The 16,297-nt window shown below is 37.0% G+C and overlaps 2 protein-coding genes across 3 annotated transcripts; both read right to left on the minus strand.

Annotated features, from left to right (window-relative positions):
- Positions 1–1,993: 1,993 nt before the first annotated feature.
- Positions 1,994–4,438, minus strand: LOC104091730 (transmembrane 9 superfamily member 11-like). The gene is made up of 2 exons (XM_018769315.3): positions 4,299–4,438; positions 1,994–4,147 (listed from the first exon to the last, which is right to left on the minus strand). The coding sequence occupies exon 2, from the start codon at positions 4,122–4,124 to the stop codon at positions 2,151–2,153; it is 1,974 nt and encodes a 657-aa protein (XP_018624831.1). The 5' UTR covers positions 4,125–4,147; positions 4,299–4,438; the 3' UTR covers positions 1,994–2,150.
- A 2,013-nt stretch (positions 4,439–6,451) lies between these two features.
- On the minus strand, positions 6,452–14,886 carry LOC104091732 (uncharacterized). Of its 2 annotated transcripts, none has more exons than XM_018769316.3 (8): positions 14,620–14,886; positions 14,370–14,525; positions 11,644–12,645; positions 11,307–11,398; positions 9,482–9,556; positions 8,126–8,187; positions 7,532–7,601; positions 6,452–7,390 (listed from the first exon to the last, which is right to left on the minus strand). In XM_018769316.3, the coding sequence occupies exons 1-8, from the start codon at positions 14,756–14,758 to the stop codon at positions 6,632–6,634; spliced, it is 2,355 nt and encodes a 784-aa protein (XP_018624832.1). In that variant the 5' UTR covers positions 14,759–14,886; the 3' UTR covers positions 6,452–6,631. The 2 variants fall into 2 exon arrangements, with proteins under 2 accessions (XP_018624832.1, XP_009595430.1); XM_009597135.4 differs by having other exon boundaries at positions 11,644–12,655; positions 14,374–14,525; positions 14,620–14,885.
- Positions 14,887–16,297: the final 1,411 nt, after the last annotated feature.

Genomic DNA, 16,297 nt, shown 5'->3' on the forward strand with positions numbered 1-16,297 from the left:
ACCTATAGACAACTTTACTGTTGCTCCGAGACTCCCATAATATCTTGAGCAATTGCTGCATTGTGATAACCAAGCTCAATACTAGTGGTTTATACACTTGCAAGATCTGTGATGTTGTGCCCATTATTGGTCTGAGCATGTTAACACTACCAAACAGTCACTTTTGAGTCATTTTATTTAGAAGTTGGCACATTTTTAACATTAGACCAGTTATCTGAAATTCGAAAGTGGCCATACATGGTTTGAAAATTCAACATTTAAGGCCAATAATCAGACCACAATTTTAATTTTAAAAATGTGACCAATTTCTAGATGAGGCCCCAGAAGTAATCAACCAGGTGTAATAAAGCACTATCTGACTCTGTTGTGGTCTCCACCCTATTAGCAGTAGCGAACACCAAGTAACTTTGTGCTATAAAATGACAGATCGGTAATAAAAGGCCATGTACTAAGAAAGAGCAACTCTATAGACCTTTATCCGGAAAAACTGAAGTACCCAGTTGGATCACTAATTCGTAGATGGACAACCTCTAGAAAGGATCTCCATAGACAGGAGAATAAAATACCATTGTAACTATGCTCGGACTAGAGCCCCTATTCTAGTTCGATATGCCACCAATACATTCTACATTTGAAATTTGGCTTGAACACTGGAATGAACCTGCTGTGAGAGATTTATTAGCCTAGAACAAAGGGCTCTTGGTGAGCCTAGTGAAAAGTATATTTAATTTCTTAAATTGTCACTCAAGTATGCAAGGTTTGGGAATCGGAGAAGGGCCACACTCTAAGGATGTCATGTAGATAACTTACCCTTATACAAGTACTAGTGACTGTTTTCACGGCTCGAACCCCTGTCATGTAGACAATTTTACCGTTACTCCAAGGTTCCCCTAATATTTTGAGCAATTGTTGCTTTGTGATAACTAAGTTCAATACTAGTGGTTTGTACCCTTGGAAGCTCTGTGGTGTTGTGCCCATTGGTCTGAGCATGTTAACACTACCAAACAGTCACTTCTGTGTCATTTTATTTTGAGGTTGGCCACATTTTTCAACACTAGACCAGTTATCTGAAATTCGAAAGTGGCCATACATGGTTTGAAAATTCAACATTCACAGCCAATAATCAGATCACATTTTAAATTTTTAAGAAGTGACCAATTTCTAGATATAAGGCCACAGAAGTAATCACCAGGTGTAATAAAGCACTATCTGACTGTGTTGCGGCCTCCGCCCTTATTAGTAGTAGTGAACACCAAGTAACTTTGTGTTGTAAAATGTAAGACCGCTAATGAAAGGCCATGTACTAAGAAAGCGCAATTCTATGGGACCTTTATCGGGGAAAAACTAGAAGTGCCCAGTTGGATCACTAATTCGTAGACGGACAACCTCTAGAAAGGATCTCCCTTGAAAGGAGAATAAATACCATTGTAACCAGGCTCAGACTAGAGCCTTACTCTAGGTAGATGTACCAGCAATATATTCTATATTTGAAATTTGGCTTGAACACAGGAATGAACTGCTGTGAGAGATTTATTAGCCTAGATAGAACAAGGGCTCTTGGTGAGCCTAGTGAAAAAGTAGAGTTAATTTCTTAAATGGTCACTCAAGTTCCCGTAATTAAACAGTTAACTCATTTATGGAGATTGTGGATCTTCTTGGAGATTATGAATAATCAGGTTCAGTAACTTTTAAGTAAAGATTACATTTTTAAGCGTGAATGGGAACATTGGAGCAACGGTCAGGTTGTTTCCGTGTGACCTATAGGTCACGAGTTCGAGTCGTGGAATCAACCACTGATACTTGCATCAGGGTAGGCTGCCTACATCAAACCCCCTTAGGGTGCGGCCCTTCCTGCGTGAACGCAATATACTTTATACACCGGGTTATCTGTTTTTTTTAGTTACATTTTTAAGCATAGAGCACAACCAATATGCATTCTACCAACCAATGAAGTTACAGTGACTATCATGCAAGCATTTTCAACATTAAAGAATTTAACAAAACTTGAGGAGTTTATGGCCTTTATCTTCCAAATATCCTACAAAATGACAATAATATGGCAATAACAAGAATGACTTGGACATCTGCATCTGTTTCTTGAATGGTTGTTTTTTAAATGCTATCTCTTTCTTTCTGCCCGAAAGACTTCTTCAATCCAGCTTCACTGAAGAGAACAAGTAATGTACAAACCAGAAAGAGGAAAGGAACCCGACTGTGCCTGTCGCGAGCATGATTGCCAAGACCATAAAGAGAGAATATCCGAGGTAAAGTGTGGCGGAAACAGGACCACTCAAGCTCTTGAGATCGAAGATTAGATAGTTAACGGAGTATAAGAAAATGTATATAGCAACTGATCCAGAAGCGAAGAAAGATTTCCACCACCATTTCCAGTCCTCCACACAAAGATGCATGTAGGTAAGAACAAGAGACACCTCAGCACAAACCACGACAAGGAGGATCATGACAATGAGGAGGAAACCAAAGACATAGTACACACGACCCATCCAAAGACTCGACATGATGAAGAAGAGCTCAATGAAAAGAGTACCGAAAGGAAGGGTGCCTGCACCCAAAACTAATAACCAAGATGGATACTTTTGTGGCGGGATTTCACGTGGGATTTGGTTGATTCGAACGGGGTATTCAATGTGAGGAGCCTTCGCCCCAAAATAACCACCGAGCAGGGTCAGAGGAACTGAAATGCAGAACCAAAGTAAAATGAGGACGACAAACAAAGAAAACGGAATGGCTCCTGTGCTGTGACTACCCCATAGCAGGAAGTTCAATGTGGTTAGAATGAAGAAAGCGATTCCGGGGAAGAAACAAGCAGCTTTCCATGAGACTGAAACCCAGCCCTTATGATTGCCACAGAAGATTGTCCTCCAAAGACGAACAGCAACATAACCAGCTACAACCCCGAGTATCATATAGAAGAATAGCATGCCTGTAATCAATGTTCCACGGGAAGCTGGGGACATAAATCCGAGGGCAGCAAACATGATAGTCACAACACCCATCCCTAGGATTTGAACCCCATCTCCAACCATCACACACAAAAGCGCCGGATTACTTGGAGCCCTGAAAACATCACTCACTACAAGTTTCCACCCAGATAGCTCCTCGTTCATTTGGGCTTGGGCCTCTTTGTCGAGTTCCTCATACCTTGTAAGATCCCGCCTAACAGTTCTCAAGAAGATTACAAGCACGATTCCAGCCAAGAAAGTGATCACCATAAGTGAGTTAAGGATAGAGAACCAGTGCACCTTTGCACCTTCCATCTTCAAATAAGCATCCCATCTTGACGGCCATTTGATGTCACTTTCGACAAAGTTCACCTCATAAGTAAAAGACACAGGCTCGTTTTCTTTAATAGCCATGGCGACTGTTGTAGGATCGCACTTAATTGGAGTTGGGTACTTACTGTACAGTTTCAAGTTTTTGGCTGAATCAGGGGTATGCTGGACACTACAAGGAACAACCTCAAACCCAACAACCTCGTAACCAGGTGCCTCCGATCCACCATTTCCAATCGTCGAGATCACCTCAGCTGCATCACCAGTACCCATAACCCTAGCCACATTGGTCTCCTCATACTTATGAACAAGAACAGTAAACTTCAAGTGATTAAACACATAATATGCATCTTGAACCCTAATCCCAATCGGATAACCCGTCCAACGCAAGAAATAACCGTCCTTCCTCGTATAACGAATAGCAGGCAAATTATCAAGAATCAAATTCACTTGATACATCTCATCAATCCTCTTCTTTAAAAGCTTAAACTCCTCACCAGACAAAGATTTAGTTTGACACAAGAAAATCTCGGTCTCATTCGTATACATCTTAAACCTATAAGGAGAATTCTCAATCCTATCACCCATAAGAAGCTCACCAAGATTCTCAGCACTATCTTTAACACCCTCTTGGGGTTGACAAAAAGGCAAGCTATAGTAACTATAAGGCAACTCAGTGTCAATTGAGGTCAATGAATTGACTTTAACATTCAAAAAATCACCAACCCCATATTTGCGAGGGTAACTACCAGGCAGATAAAACCCATGACCCAATTCAGATGCTAAGCAGATAAACAAAACCCAAATCTTGAATTTGTCTAAAGATCTCATTTTTAGTTGTTTCTTGATCAGATCTGTAGGTAAAATGCCAGGATCAGTGGAGTTTCCAAGTGGGGTTTTACACAAGATTCAAGATTCAGTCTTTAAAACAAGAAAATTTACAGAAAAAGAAAATGACAGGGAATATTAAAGGGTTTAGGTGAAAAATGTAGAGATCTAACTCACCTCCAAAAGGTATTCCGAGCAGAGATTGTGGAGCGACAGAAGAAGAAGAGATCTGGAAGTCAAGAATTTATATGAGCAGAGATTGAGGGCCCACTTGCGAAATGACTGACTTATGTCCTAATCAATAGAATGGAGATTCTAGTCATCTAGTGGGCATTTGGACATTATATTGTTTGTAAATATAAATAAATACATAAAATTATTCACAAAACAATATTTGCATTTACAAATTACATTTAATATTATTTTAAACTTCAACTGAGTTAAATTTATATTCAAATACAATTTCAATTTCTAAATAATTGTTTGTAACTGCAACTTTGGAAAATTGTTTTTTTTTTCAATTTCAGCTAAATATTAACTGCTGAAAAAGAAAAATAAAGCTAAATATTGTATTGACCATATAGATATGTCTTATTTGATGTGATAAAATTATCTAGACAGAAACAGGCCCCTAGAGGAGAGGAAACCATGTAAAATGTGTGGGGAACTTAGATGGTATTGAAATGTTGTATATAAGTGAGGTGGCAAAGAATTGCAATCACTAAACTGTAAGTTTTATTTTAAAAGTTTTCATTTGCTTTTATTTCAAAGACAATTAGATAAGATTAAAAATTACCGCATTCGCCAAAAGATGCAAGTAGCACGTATCGAGGATGAAATGAGAAAATATCACTTGAAATGGTTTGGTCATATCCTGTGTCGACCTACGCATCGGTTTGTAGGTGCGAAAATATGATGAATGAGGTGTTAAAAAGGGACGAGGTAGATCTAAAAGCACATGGAAGAAAATTATTTCGAAAGACCTACAAATCCTTGAAATCAATGCAGACTTAACCATATTAATAGAACACAACGAAAGAGAAAAATCCATATAGGTGATATCAACTAGTTGGATATATTTGGTAGAGAACTTTAAATATTATTATTATTATTAGTAGTAGTATCTTATTTTTTACGCTCACTTTTATTTTATTTTGATTATGATAATAATACGAGTTGAGCTTAATGAAAGAAATGCGAATTCATACTCCCAACTGCAACTTGTTTGGAATTGAGGCGTTATTATTGTTTATCTTACACACTCTCACTCTCTCTAATCATTCATAATTACTTACTATGTGTTATGAATACATTGAATGTATCCCTAAATATTCGTATGCTTTGTACCCTCTAAATCTTAAATACTTCACTTATAGCTCTTGTAACTTTAGCGTCCATATAAATAGAATCTTTGGTTCCCGTAAAAGAAACAAATAAGCGAGATTACGTAATAACAGTCTATACTCTTCTATTTTTGCATCTCTCGTCAGTTCTAGTATTATATGCTTAAAATTATGCAGTTAGTACAAGTAAAGTTTTAAAGATAATCGACTTTTGGCGTAAATATTTGGGAGACGTAAAAAGAAATAAAGGAAAAAGAACAACTTTTCCTGCAACTTGACTTCTGCTGGGAAGATCTGAATTGCCAAGTCAAAGCTAACAATATTATATCTCCAGACAAAAGAGAACGGTAAAAACAAAAAACAAGATCAGGGGTAATAGAGGTTAAAGCATTTTAATCACTTGCCTTGAGAAGAAACGATATCCTCTAATCAGCTACCTATAATTTGAATAGAAGAAAATACGACAGACACAGGAATTGAAATAGATTAAACGGATTGCTGCTTAGATATTGCAATAGCCCGGTTTGATTGTTTATCCTTTCCAAAACTCGCGCCGAACCATATCAAATCAACTCGGAATAAACTCAAATTTTGCACACAAACCCCAAATGACATAACGAAGCTATTCCAATTCCCGAAACCACAATCTGAATGTGGGAGATTTTCCATTGTGTTTACCTTTTTCTGAGCCAAGGACTCCCTTAACTGTTAAATTTTCGAAAATTTCTTAACCGTGTTACCGTAAATTAAAGTATACCGAATAAATGAGTAAAATTAGATAACAAAAAGGGCTATGTAGATATCTGACTAGCTACAATTTGAATAGAAGAAAATATAAACTTACAATGATCTCATACGTTTTGTTTATCGATCTGTTGTGAAAAGGATCATATAACTTGTTGTAGACAGTAACACACAAGTCAAATAAGGGACATATAACTCCAATAGTATTTGTAATGAGCTATAAAACCAATAAGAGGAAAGAGGTAGTAGCAGAAAGATTAATTCCCCTTGTGCAATGTACAGCTTCATTCCATCAAGAACATGAAATCTTGAAACCTAATCATGAAAGTTTAACTAATATGTCCAATAAAGTAGAACACAGCGATAACATAATCTACATCATGATGGGAATAAACATTTTAGTAGTTGAAAAATGACTAATGTTTATCTAACTTTGGCACCTAATCCTTGTGATTTAGGGCGTCTAACGGCAACTAATGGATTGACTATACCTTGTGAATTTTTCCCAAGTCCCGTGCCTTCAACAAACCCCATCTTTGCCATCATCTTTGATCCAAATCCCTTAGTATGCATCTCAAATCCTGCAAATCCAATAGATGATTCCTTCCTTGAGGATTTCCCACTTCTACTGACAACTTCAGCACTCCGAACAGCTGATTTGGGTAGAAAATCCTTCTTTGCTGATCCACTACTTGTTTCTGGGATTTCAGCTCCCAATCCAAGAGCTTTTGGTCGCTGGCGCGCTTCAATAGGCTCTGATATGCCCTGTCCATCTTTTCCTAAACCTCTACCTTCTTGATAACCCATTTTTGCCATCATTTTCGAGCCAAAACCTGTGGTGTGCATCTCAAATGCACCGTATTCGATTGAGTTGGTCACAACCTTTGTTTCATGGAAGCTGTTGGTTGCCTCGGTTGTTTCAATTGATTTCTCCTCAACTGTCTCGGAACACATCATACCACTTGAAATAAAGGAGACAGGAAGAGAGGCATAGGAGCCTGTTTTCTGATCCCTTCTTTTCTCTGTACGTGCACGTGGATTTACCGAGGTTTTAAACAATTTGCTTGAGCCAGATTGTCCATCACTACCCATTGAAGACTTTTTTGTTGCATATCCATCCTTTCTCTGACTTTGTATACCGGTGACTGTGAAATCAGAATCTTCGTCACCAGCTCCTATCAACTGAATGTTCAAAAGTGGAGATCTCATCGTCAGACAAAAACAGGCATCTTTTACAAATGTTCAGACCAAATGAAAGGAATGTATTATCTAAACCAAACAATTAAACTCTTCGACAGACTGGAGGGCGTTAAGCAACATAACCTTCTCCAAACGAATTTTATCACTGGCAGAAGGCATAGACGTATGTTGTGTCTTGGTAACTGTCACGAACCTGAAAAAGAGGAACAAGGATAACTTCAACGAGTACAATTTTCTTCCTGTAGCAGATCACTTGTAAGATACATGTTTCTTTGAGGACACATCTAAGATACATATTCAAAGCCATCAAATTAAGTAGAGATGGACAAGCCACAGAGAACAGACGTAGAACTCTTGTTTATGATTTCACATCTTCTCATAAAAGAGCTTCTCCATTACTAATATTCACATCTTAAGATAAAAATCCTTCTATCCATCGAATAAGTGACCAAAATCACCATAACTTTCACAACTAACTAAAAGCCAATAGAAACACATCTATTTAAGGCCACGAAAATAAAGAAATGTTGGAATATTGCTATCCTTTTTCTTAATTAAGAAAGTTTTGGAATATTAGTAAATACATCTGCACTTGCACACCTTGGCTTTATACATTATTTACACGTTAAATGAAAGTTCCCCTCCTGATCATCATTGAAAATCACACTCTGGAAAGCCTACAAAGGGAAAAACCATCATATGCACAACTTATCCTACCTCTTCTTGCCAGAACCTTGGGAAACGCTTCGCACGCGGTATATTGCTGCTAATCTCTGAACCTGTGCATTTTCAGCACTGAGTGTCATAACAAGTGATATATAGTACATGGAGCTCATAAACGTTACTTGGCTGTATGCATGCAAGTTACTTTCATAGAAGTTGGTTAGCCTTAATTATTAAAACCAGTGTTTTGAATAGCGTGAGGCGACAAATAGCGATGAGGACCCGCTTCACTGAGGCGAGAGGCGAGAAGCGAGGCGCTCGCCTTTATGATGTGAAGCGACAATTTATATAGAAAAATAAAATATTAAATTTGCATATATATATATATATATATATATATAAATAGCAATAATATATTAATAAATATATCAATTCAAATAAAAATCAATTAAAAACTCAGGTTTGAAGAAGCTCTCTGCCTCTGCCCGTGAAGGAATTGAAAAACAGAGCCAAAAAAAAAAGAGAAGAAGAAAAAGGAAGGAAGGAAGAAAGAAAGATAGAAAAAGCTCTCTGCTGCTTGATCAGAAACAACAGAGCAAAAAAGAAAAAGAAGAGAAGAAGAAGAAAAAGGAAGAAAGAAAGAGAGGAGAAAAAAGAAAGAAGAAAGAAGAAGAAAGAAAAAAAAGGGCAGAAACTCGAAGAAGAAGAAGAAGAAAGGAGAAGAAGAAAGAAGAAAAGAGATGAAGAGAAGCATACCTGATGAAGAAGCTTGAAGAAGAAAGAAGTATCGCTGATGTGATTGGGTTGACTTGAAGGAGAAAGAAGAAGAAATCGCTGAAGCCCTAAATTTTTTCTTTTAATCGCTGGTCTGCTGCCTTTTTCTTTTCTTTTTTTCAAAAAGCGACGCTACAGGGCGCCTCTCGCTACATAGCACCTCTCGCTACACAGGCAGAGGCGCTCGCCTTTTTGAAATCGCCACGCAACAGAGGCAAAAAGCGCTGGAGGCTCGCATCGCCTCACGCTATTAGCGCTGAGGCGAGCGCTATTTACAACACTGATTAAAACTGTGTTACCATTTTCACATAAGAAAAAGCAAGATAAGATCAAATGAGTAATATCACTATCTAGCAGATTTTTACAGCTTTCCAATACAAAGAAGCAGCACCAGAAGAATTTAGACATCGTATAAGAAGTTTTTCTATGTTATATGACTTTCTTCCAAATTATTTTCGACTACACATGAGATAATACCAACTTGAGCAAAACAGCAGCATTATCAATTTGGCACGCAATGGATATTGTTTTCGAGATATGGTGAAAATAAAGATAAAAAGTTACTGGATAACACGTAGATAAGTAAAAGACTTTTATTTCCTGAACGTAGGTAGGAGTTAGGACAAAATACTATACCTGAGAACAATCACGTGAATGCATAGGTTGGAAAGCAAACATATCAGCTCCATCCAAAACCATCTGTTGCAGTTTCTACAATTTAAGAGTGAAAGGAAATTTCAATAAAAAGGAAAAGAAGATTATTGCTTTTGCATAGATCTACTCAACATCAGATTGGTTTCTTTGATTTTGATGCACTGCGTTTTTACTATGGTCTATGTTACTTGGGAGACGATGCTTACAATAACAGGGAAACAAATGGGTCCCCGACCCTGTTCAATGTCAAAATATACAGAGGCCTCCCAAGCTGGGGGGAAAGGCAGTTTCTAGGAGGTGCACGCAAGCTGGCCCGAACACCACGGTTATCAAAAAAAAATGTTTGAGCTTTTGGAAAGTCAACAAGTCCATCAAGAGTATCTGGAAAATGATCCCAGCGTGTATATTTTGGTGCCTTTGGACAGAGAGGAAGTATAGATGTTTTGATGGCATTTCAGCTCCTAATCACTTCTCGAGAGCTAGATGCGTGGTGTATCTTTTTAATTGGAGTAATCTCTCCCCTGTGAATATTGTTATTCCCTTTCTAGAATTTTGGCTCACTGAGCCTGGCCTGATGGCCATTTTTTTTGGTTAGCTCCCCTATGATTAGAACATGATGTGTTGGAGCTAACAACTCAGCTTTTGTACTATTTGCATCTTATTGATGCCAGAAATACAACATCTTTTTTTTTAAAAATAACCAACTTAAGGGCAAAGATGGATGCTTGTCTTTGTTCCGAAGAAACTAGCACAACGACCCAGCTATAAAAGAAAATAATATGAAAAGGGATATAAAATGACTCAATGATTACCCAACTGCAACTTAATTCACATCATTATCATCTGCTCACCAAACTGTTAAATCGACTACCAAAATTGAGAAAACCAGAAATAGAAAGAGGAAATCACAAAAACACCAATCAACCAATCAACCAAAAAAACTTATGCCTTCTTGTCAGCAGATGATGCTTAGAGACCAGTTGACGAACGATGGTTCAAGAACTTCATATTACTGATGTTAGAGAGGTTCAGACAGTCACATATTTTATCCTCGTTAACATACCATTTAGGCAAGAGAACAGTGTTTTCTATTCCTTATTCCTTTAGCTATTCAGTGAGGTACTTTCATTTCAAACTTTTTTCTTATCCTGAGTCTAGAAGAGAAGAGAAACTGTCTTAATAATATTCGGAACATCCAACAATTCCCAGCCTACAAGTATTTGCAGTAAAATTTGGTTACAAATGCTCTGTAGTATATCTGGATTCACTTATGACCTACTTTCAACTCACAGGTTAACTATACGAAAAAGATCAACATAGAGACAGGATAAATGTACAGACATTATAACATCATTGCAAATATGTCAGCCTACACATACAAGAAGGTCAAACTTAAATGCCCAATTTCTGTTTTAAGGAACAGCGGAAACAGATGAGTGAATTTTTAGAAGCACAATGTTTCTCATTAACAAAGGTTTTAAAACAATTTAGAATAAAAAAACTTAAACAAAGAAAAGATTGTATCTAATGCAACAAAAACCTTCAATGCTTTCTGCTTAGGCCTTTTTATTTTCTTTATTTCTGGAAACAAATTCCACGATCATAAACTCACATGCTCGTCATTAATTCCACAAAAAGTTTTCACAGTCTAAACCATATCCAAATATATTCTTCCATTATGTTCGAATCAATTAAAGAATCACAAGAAATGTCAAAAAGAGGGATCTACATAGGAGCATAGGCAGTGATGCAATCAAGTAGGTGGAAAGATTGAAGCCACCAAAGGCAAACATTTTCAAGCTCTTACTGAATTTATCTTCTGAAGATCAACACCTCGGCGGAGCATTCTCTCTCGACGCTTCAAAGCCATCATCTCTTTGCGATGCTTCTTCTTAGCACCTGAAAACATAAGCTAGGAGTATATACAGTTGAATTGAAGGCACATGGTCAATACACAACGAGAAGTGAATAGAGAAAACAATGACAACAAAAGCATGGAGAGAAATTCCAGTGGAACTTTATCCTCTTCCGACCCCAAAATGTAATAAGTTATATGCACTTGAAATTTAATGGGTAAGCATAAGCAAGAATACATATAGACAAAGCATATAGCTGCAAGATGGTGATAGGGCAGATATCTTTACCTGGAATCCTCCCGAAGTTTTTACTTTTTTGGGACTCAAACGGCCACGACTGAGGAAATTTAGCAGCATGTTTCTTTTTCCCTGAAACTGTTCTCGGATCCTTTACAAACATCAGGCCATCCAAATTAGATCCCCGGACATACTTGGCAGGAGTAGATTTCTGACCTCCTCGGTACTTCCTTTCTGTTTGAGGCTTCTTCTTCAATCCATACTCCCTAGAAGCTTCCTGAAGATCAATCCCACCCAACTTCTCCACGGTTTCATCAAAGCTATCATCAGAACAGCTACTAGGAACTAGCCCAACCAACTGTTTAACATCAACAACATTGACCATTCCACCAGTGCTTTCGTAATAATCTGCAGCAACCTCTTCATCAACTTCTGAATCACTATCAGATGAGCCATCACTTTCAGATGATTGGTCAGATTCTTCTGATTCTGAAGAACAAGTACTTCCATCATCAGATGAAATGTCTTCATCATCACCATCGCTTTCCTCATCAGATAAGTCATGAGTATATAGCCTAAGCCCCCCAATAGACAAAAATCCCTCATTTTCCACAGGAGATGATCTCTCAGCTGGCAGGTCGTTGTCCATCTCGACATCAGCACCACCGGGGAAGCCACCATCAGCATCCATATCCTCCTCAGAGGATGTAGACTTGAAAGAAGGATTTTCCTTCTCATCTTTGGACGACAATCCAACTCCTTCCTGTGTTGTTTCTGCATCATCAAAGAATCCCAATCCTCTGTGTGAGCTCTCATCCATTGAGAAACCAGCACTATAGTCTCCAGCATAGTCGACTTCACGAGAGTCTTTATTTTGTTCAACATCCAGAGATAAAGGGGTTGTGCAATCATACGTACATCCTTCATTTTGAGGTTCCTTATTTGGGTCTTCATCTATGAAAGCAACAATCTGAGTTTCCTTTGTATCAACCAAAAGAATAGGTTGTTCTAGATCCAACTTGTTATCTTCTACTCCTGCACTACGGACCGCATCTGAACAACTCTGAAAAAAGAGAAATAGATAATTTCATCAGTGGAAATGCATTCTGAAATTTTTTGCAATATTGTCAGGAAAATACCCTCTAAAATTAAATAGCCCAAAACCGAATTCCATACTCGATCAACTTGAGGAAAGCCTAATCCTTAATACATACTGGGCAGAAAGTTAGGCAAAAAAAAATTATAACGGTAAAAAATATAAGCAGAAAATCCAAATTCCTAGTCCTTTTTCCTTATCATGACCAAATTTGCCCTCTTTAGCCAATAACAACAGGGATTATTAAAATCCAAACTACTAAGCTAGAATTGGCGTTCAGAAATAAAATATTAACTCAGTAATCCTTCGAACTACAGCACTTTACCTCTAGATACAATACCTCACTAGATGTGTATAGTTCTTTTTCAACAAAATATGACAAATCGGTGTTATTAAAGGCGAAAAGCGCAGAAAAGCTCTAAGGTTTATTGGGGACTTGAGCGCAAATAAAGCGTGGGCTTTAATGAAGAAAGGCGCAAATGGAGAAAAACGACAAATATGTATGTGTAGTCCAAGACTAAAATCTATAAGCATGAATACCAAATATATGGACAAAGAAATTGAAGAAAATTTATGACGAAATAAAATATCAATTGTTTAGTGTCGCCTCTTCAGGATTACGCTCATTGGCACGGAAAAGTATGCCTTACAGCCTTGACGACAACACTGAAGCGCCCGCTAAGCGAGGCGAAGCGCTCAACATGTTTTGAGCCTCGCTTCAGAGCTTAAGCGCGCCTTTGACAACACTAACATACATCTTTCTCATCCTCGCTATAACCAGTCTACAAAAGCATTTCTAATCAATATTCCATTTCCATATAAGGATACTCACAATTACGGTAAACCCAGATATATCTCTGTTATCATCATTACCCATGACCTTAAATTACCCATTCTTCAATAAAAACTCAATCTTTGACAATTAAATACACTAAAAAGATTTATGTTATATGCACTGATGGTGTAGAATCTATATAAGAGAGACATTTTAGTTGAGAATATGTTTTAGTCATGTTAGCACTTTTACTTACTTCCTATATTTTATTTTATTTTTAAAAACATCCAATGTTTTTATAGGAGTTGTTTAGCCTATCAGAGAATTATACATCGGTAGAAAGTATAATGAACTTCTAGAACTATTTACTTTTGTTATTATTATTTTATTTTGTATATTATTGGCCTGAGATGAAACCCTCAGGGGTTGGTCCGGTGGCAATTGACTTGAGCCTTGGGGTTTGCTCCCTTTCAAGGTCTCAAGTTCGAAACCCACTGGGTGCAAACAGTTTCTGAGGGCCATCGGACTGGGTAAAACCTGAATTAACCGTGGTGCACTTGCGGGAAACTCCTTACCGAGGGCCTGTGCACCCCCGGGATTAGTCGGGGCTCAAAGAGACTTGGACACCCGGTGCAAATCAAAAAAAAAAAAAAAATTATTGGCCTGAGATGAGTTTACCTGAAGTAAAATGATCAGCAAGTATTCAGCATCCTATGTTGTTGTTGTGTAAATATTTTTTGCACTGTCGTTACAGAATACTTAAACTTTAACCTACTCATTACTAACTATAACCCTAGCAACAGCTACACAATCATCACCTTTATTTTAAAAAATAATAATAATAAAACAAAACATACTGATCCTTGAATAAAAATTCAATCTTTTAGAATTATCCAAAAAATAAACATACCACTGAATCTGCAGAAGGGTATACATAACGAATCTCATTTCCTCTACTTTTCTTCGATTCGCTCTTTGAACTCGAAGCATTCTTCGAGCTGCTAACAGCTGTATTATTACGATCCCTTGAATTACCTCCATTTCCACTCTTCAAATTCCTCCCTAAATTCCCAAATAAATAAATCAATAAATAAATAATTTCAGTTTAAATATAAAAGTATATACAACTGATTCAGAAAGAAAAAAAAACAAGAACCTCTTGAAGGAGGAGAATTGTAAACCGCCCAATCAGATAAGACTCCACCTTCAACGAACAAGCCCCGACCCGAATAAGATGCGTTTCTCGGTTTTCGGGTTTTGGCTTTATTGGAACTTTTTCTGTTTTTTCCTCCCATTTTTGTACGTCGACGAATGCCGTGAACGGCGGAGAGAGATAGCGGAGCTCGGAGATGAGTTTTTTGATCGTAGATTGAAGAAAAAAGAGGGTAAAAGACGGTGAAGAGGTTGGATTCAGTGTGATGAGGTGTTTGTCTTCTTGTGTGAGGTTGATCTGAAAAGGCCAAATACATAAACAGCCCCTTAACTTGGTATCGTCTTTCACCTAGCCCCCTCAACTATGCCTCGCACCTATTGGCCACCTGAATCAATTACATAATGTGCCTATTGAGCACAATTCACTCATATTTTTAAAAAACTAGAGCGCGTATTTTTAATGTTGTTTAAGATGACTTGTTCAATGATATATTGATATCATTTCGGGTAACTTAAGATGACTTGTTTAATGATATATTAGCATCATTTCGAGTAACTTCTCAACTTGGAGTTTCAGCTTAAGAAGCAGGGGCCGCAGTAACTGCCGAATCCCATGCCATCAATAATATCATAACCAAGTCATATTGACACGCATATTAAAAATATACACGCTAACTTCTCAAAATATGTGTGAGTTGTGCTGAATAGGCTCACTATGTACTTCATTTAGGTGGCCAATATACACTAGGCATAGTTGAGGGGGTTAGAAGAAAAATAATGTCGGGCTTAAGGGGATTGTTTATATATTTCGTCATCTAAAAATGTTGTATATTTTATTTAGAATAAGTACACTTTGATCACTTATGTAGAAAATGTTATCCAGATTTCAATACCATAACATAATTTATTTAAAATTGCAGATTAGAATGTAAATCTAGTTCCGAAATCTGAAAAGTTATGAATACAATTAGTGAAGCTAGACCGAGATGTGAGATATCCTTGGACTATTTTTAGAACTATGTTAATCTCAAATGTGGAGTAATACTATATATGATATAACACATCGTTGCTTGAATAGTTTATCAATTACTAATTCTTTAAATTTGTGAAATTTCAAATCGGAGGGATAAAAAGAGCATGTATCGATTGATGAAAATTTGAATATGTTTAACCAAAAATTACAGAAAGCAAAATTAGAATTTGACGATATTTGAGGATTAAAAGCGGTAATTTTCCATTAGACTTCTTTGTGGAAAGTAAATGAGGTACAAGTAGTTTATTGAGTAGGGTTGGAGTTGTATAAATGTTAGTTGTGGGTGTTTTGTGTAAATAGAGAAAGAACCATATTGGAAGGAATCTACTCAAGATATGCTTAACATTCTTCGAATGTGAAGTTAGCACGTCTTGAAGTAAGCATAAAATACCGAATATTTGAAACCATAGAAGAATATTTGAGGCGCAAAAAAAAGAAAAGGAGGATATCATCATCATCAGAAGAAGAAATTATGAACAACTATGATAAATTGTAATTCCTTCAATGTCACTATTTCTCTATAAGTCAATTTTTTTACATATATTATCTTTTAATATTTAAAAATAATTACACTTTAAACTTTTCTTCATTCTAATGATATGTTTAAAATCACGAGTACTAAAAAAAAAATTTTCTTAAACTCTATACT

Source organism: Nicotiana tomentosiformis, chromosome 11 (genome assembly GCF_000390325.3).
Source record: "Nicotiana tomentosiformis chromosome 11, ASM39032v3, whole genome shotgun sequence".
Lineage (NCBI taxonomy): Eukaryota > Viridiplantae > Streptophyta > Magnoliopsida > Solanales > Solanaceae > Nicotiana > Nicotiana tomentosiformis.

Bases quoted from the DNA above. Each gene is read 5' to 3' on its own strand.
- LOC104091730 (XM_018769315.3), bottom strand. From the start codon at position 4,124: ATGAGATCTTTAGACAAATTCAAGATTTGGGTTTTGTTTATCTGCTTA.
- LOC104091732 (XM_009597135.4), bottom strand. From the start codon at position 14,758: ATGGGAGGAAAAAACAGAAAAAGTTCCAATAAAGCCAAAACCCGAAAA. The intron at 8,188-9,481 runs GTATAGTATTTT...GAAAATGCACAG, and splicing joins ATTCACGTGATTGTTCTCAG to GTTCAGAGATTAGCAGCAAT. The intron at 7,602-8,125 runs GTAGGATAAGTT...CCTCTTTTTCAG, and splicing joins CAAGGTTCTGGCAAGAAGAG to GTTCGTGACAGTTACCAAGA.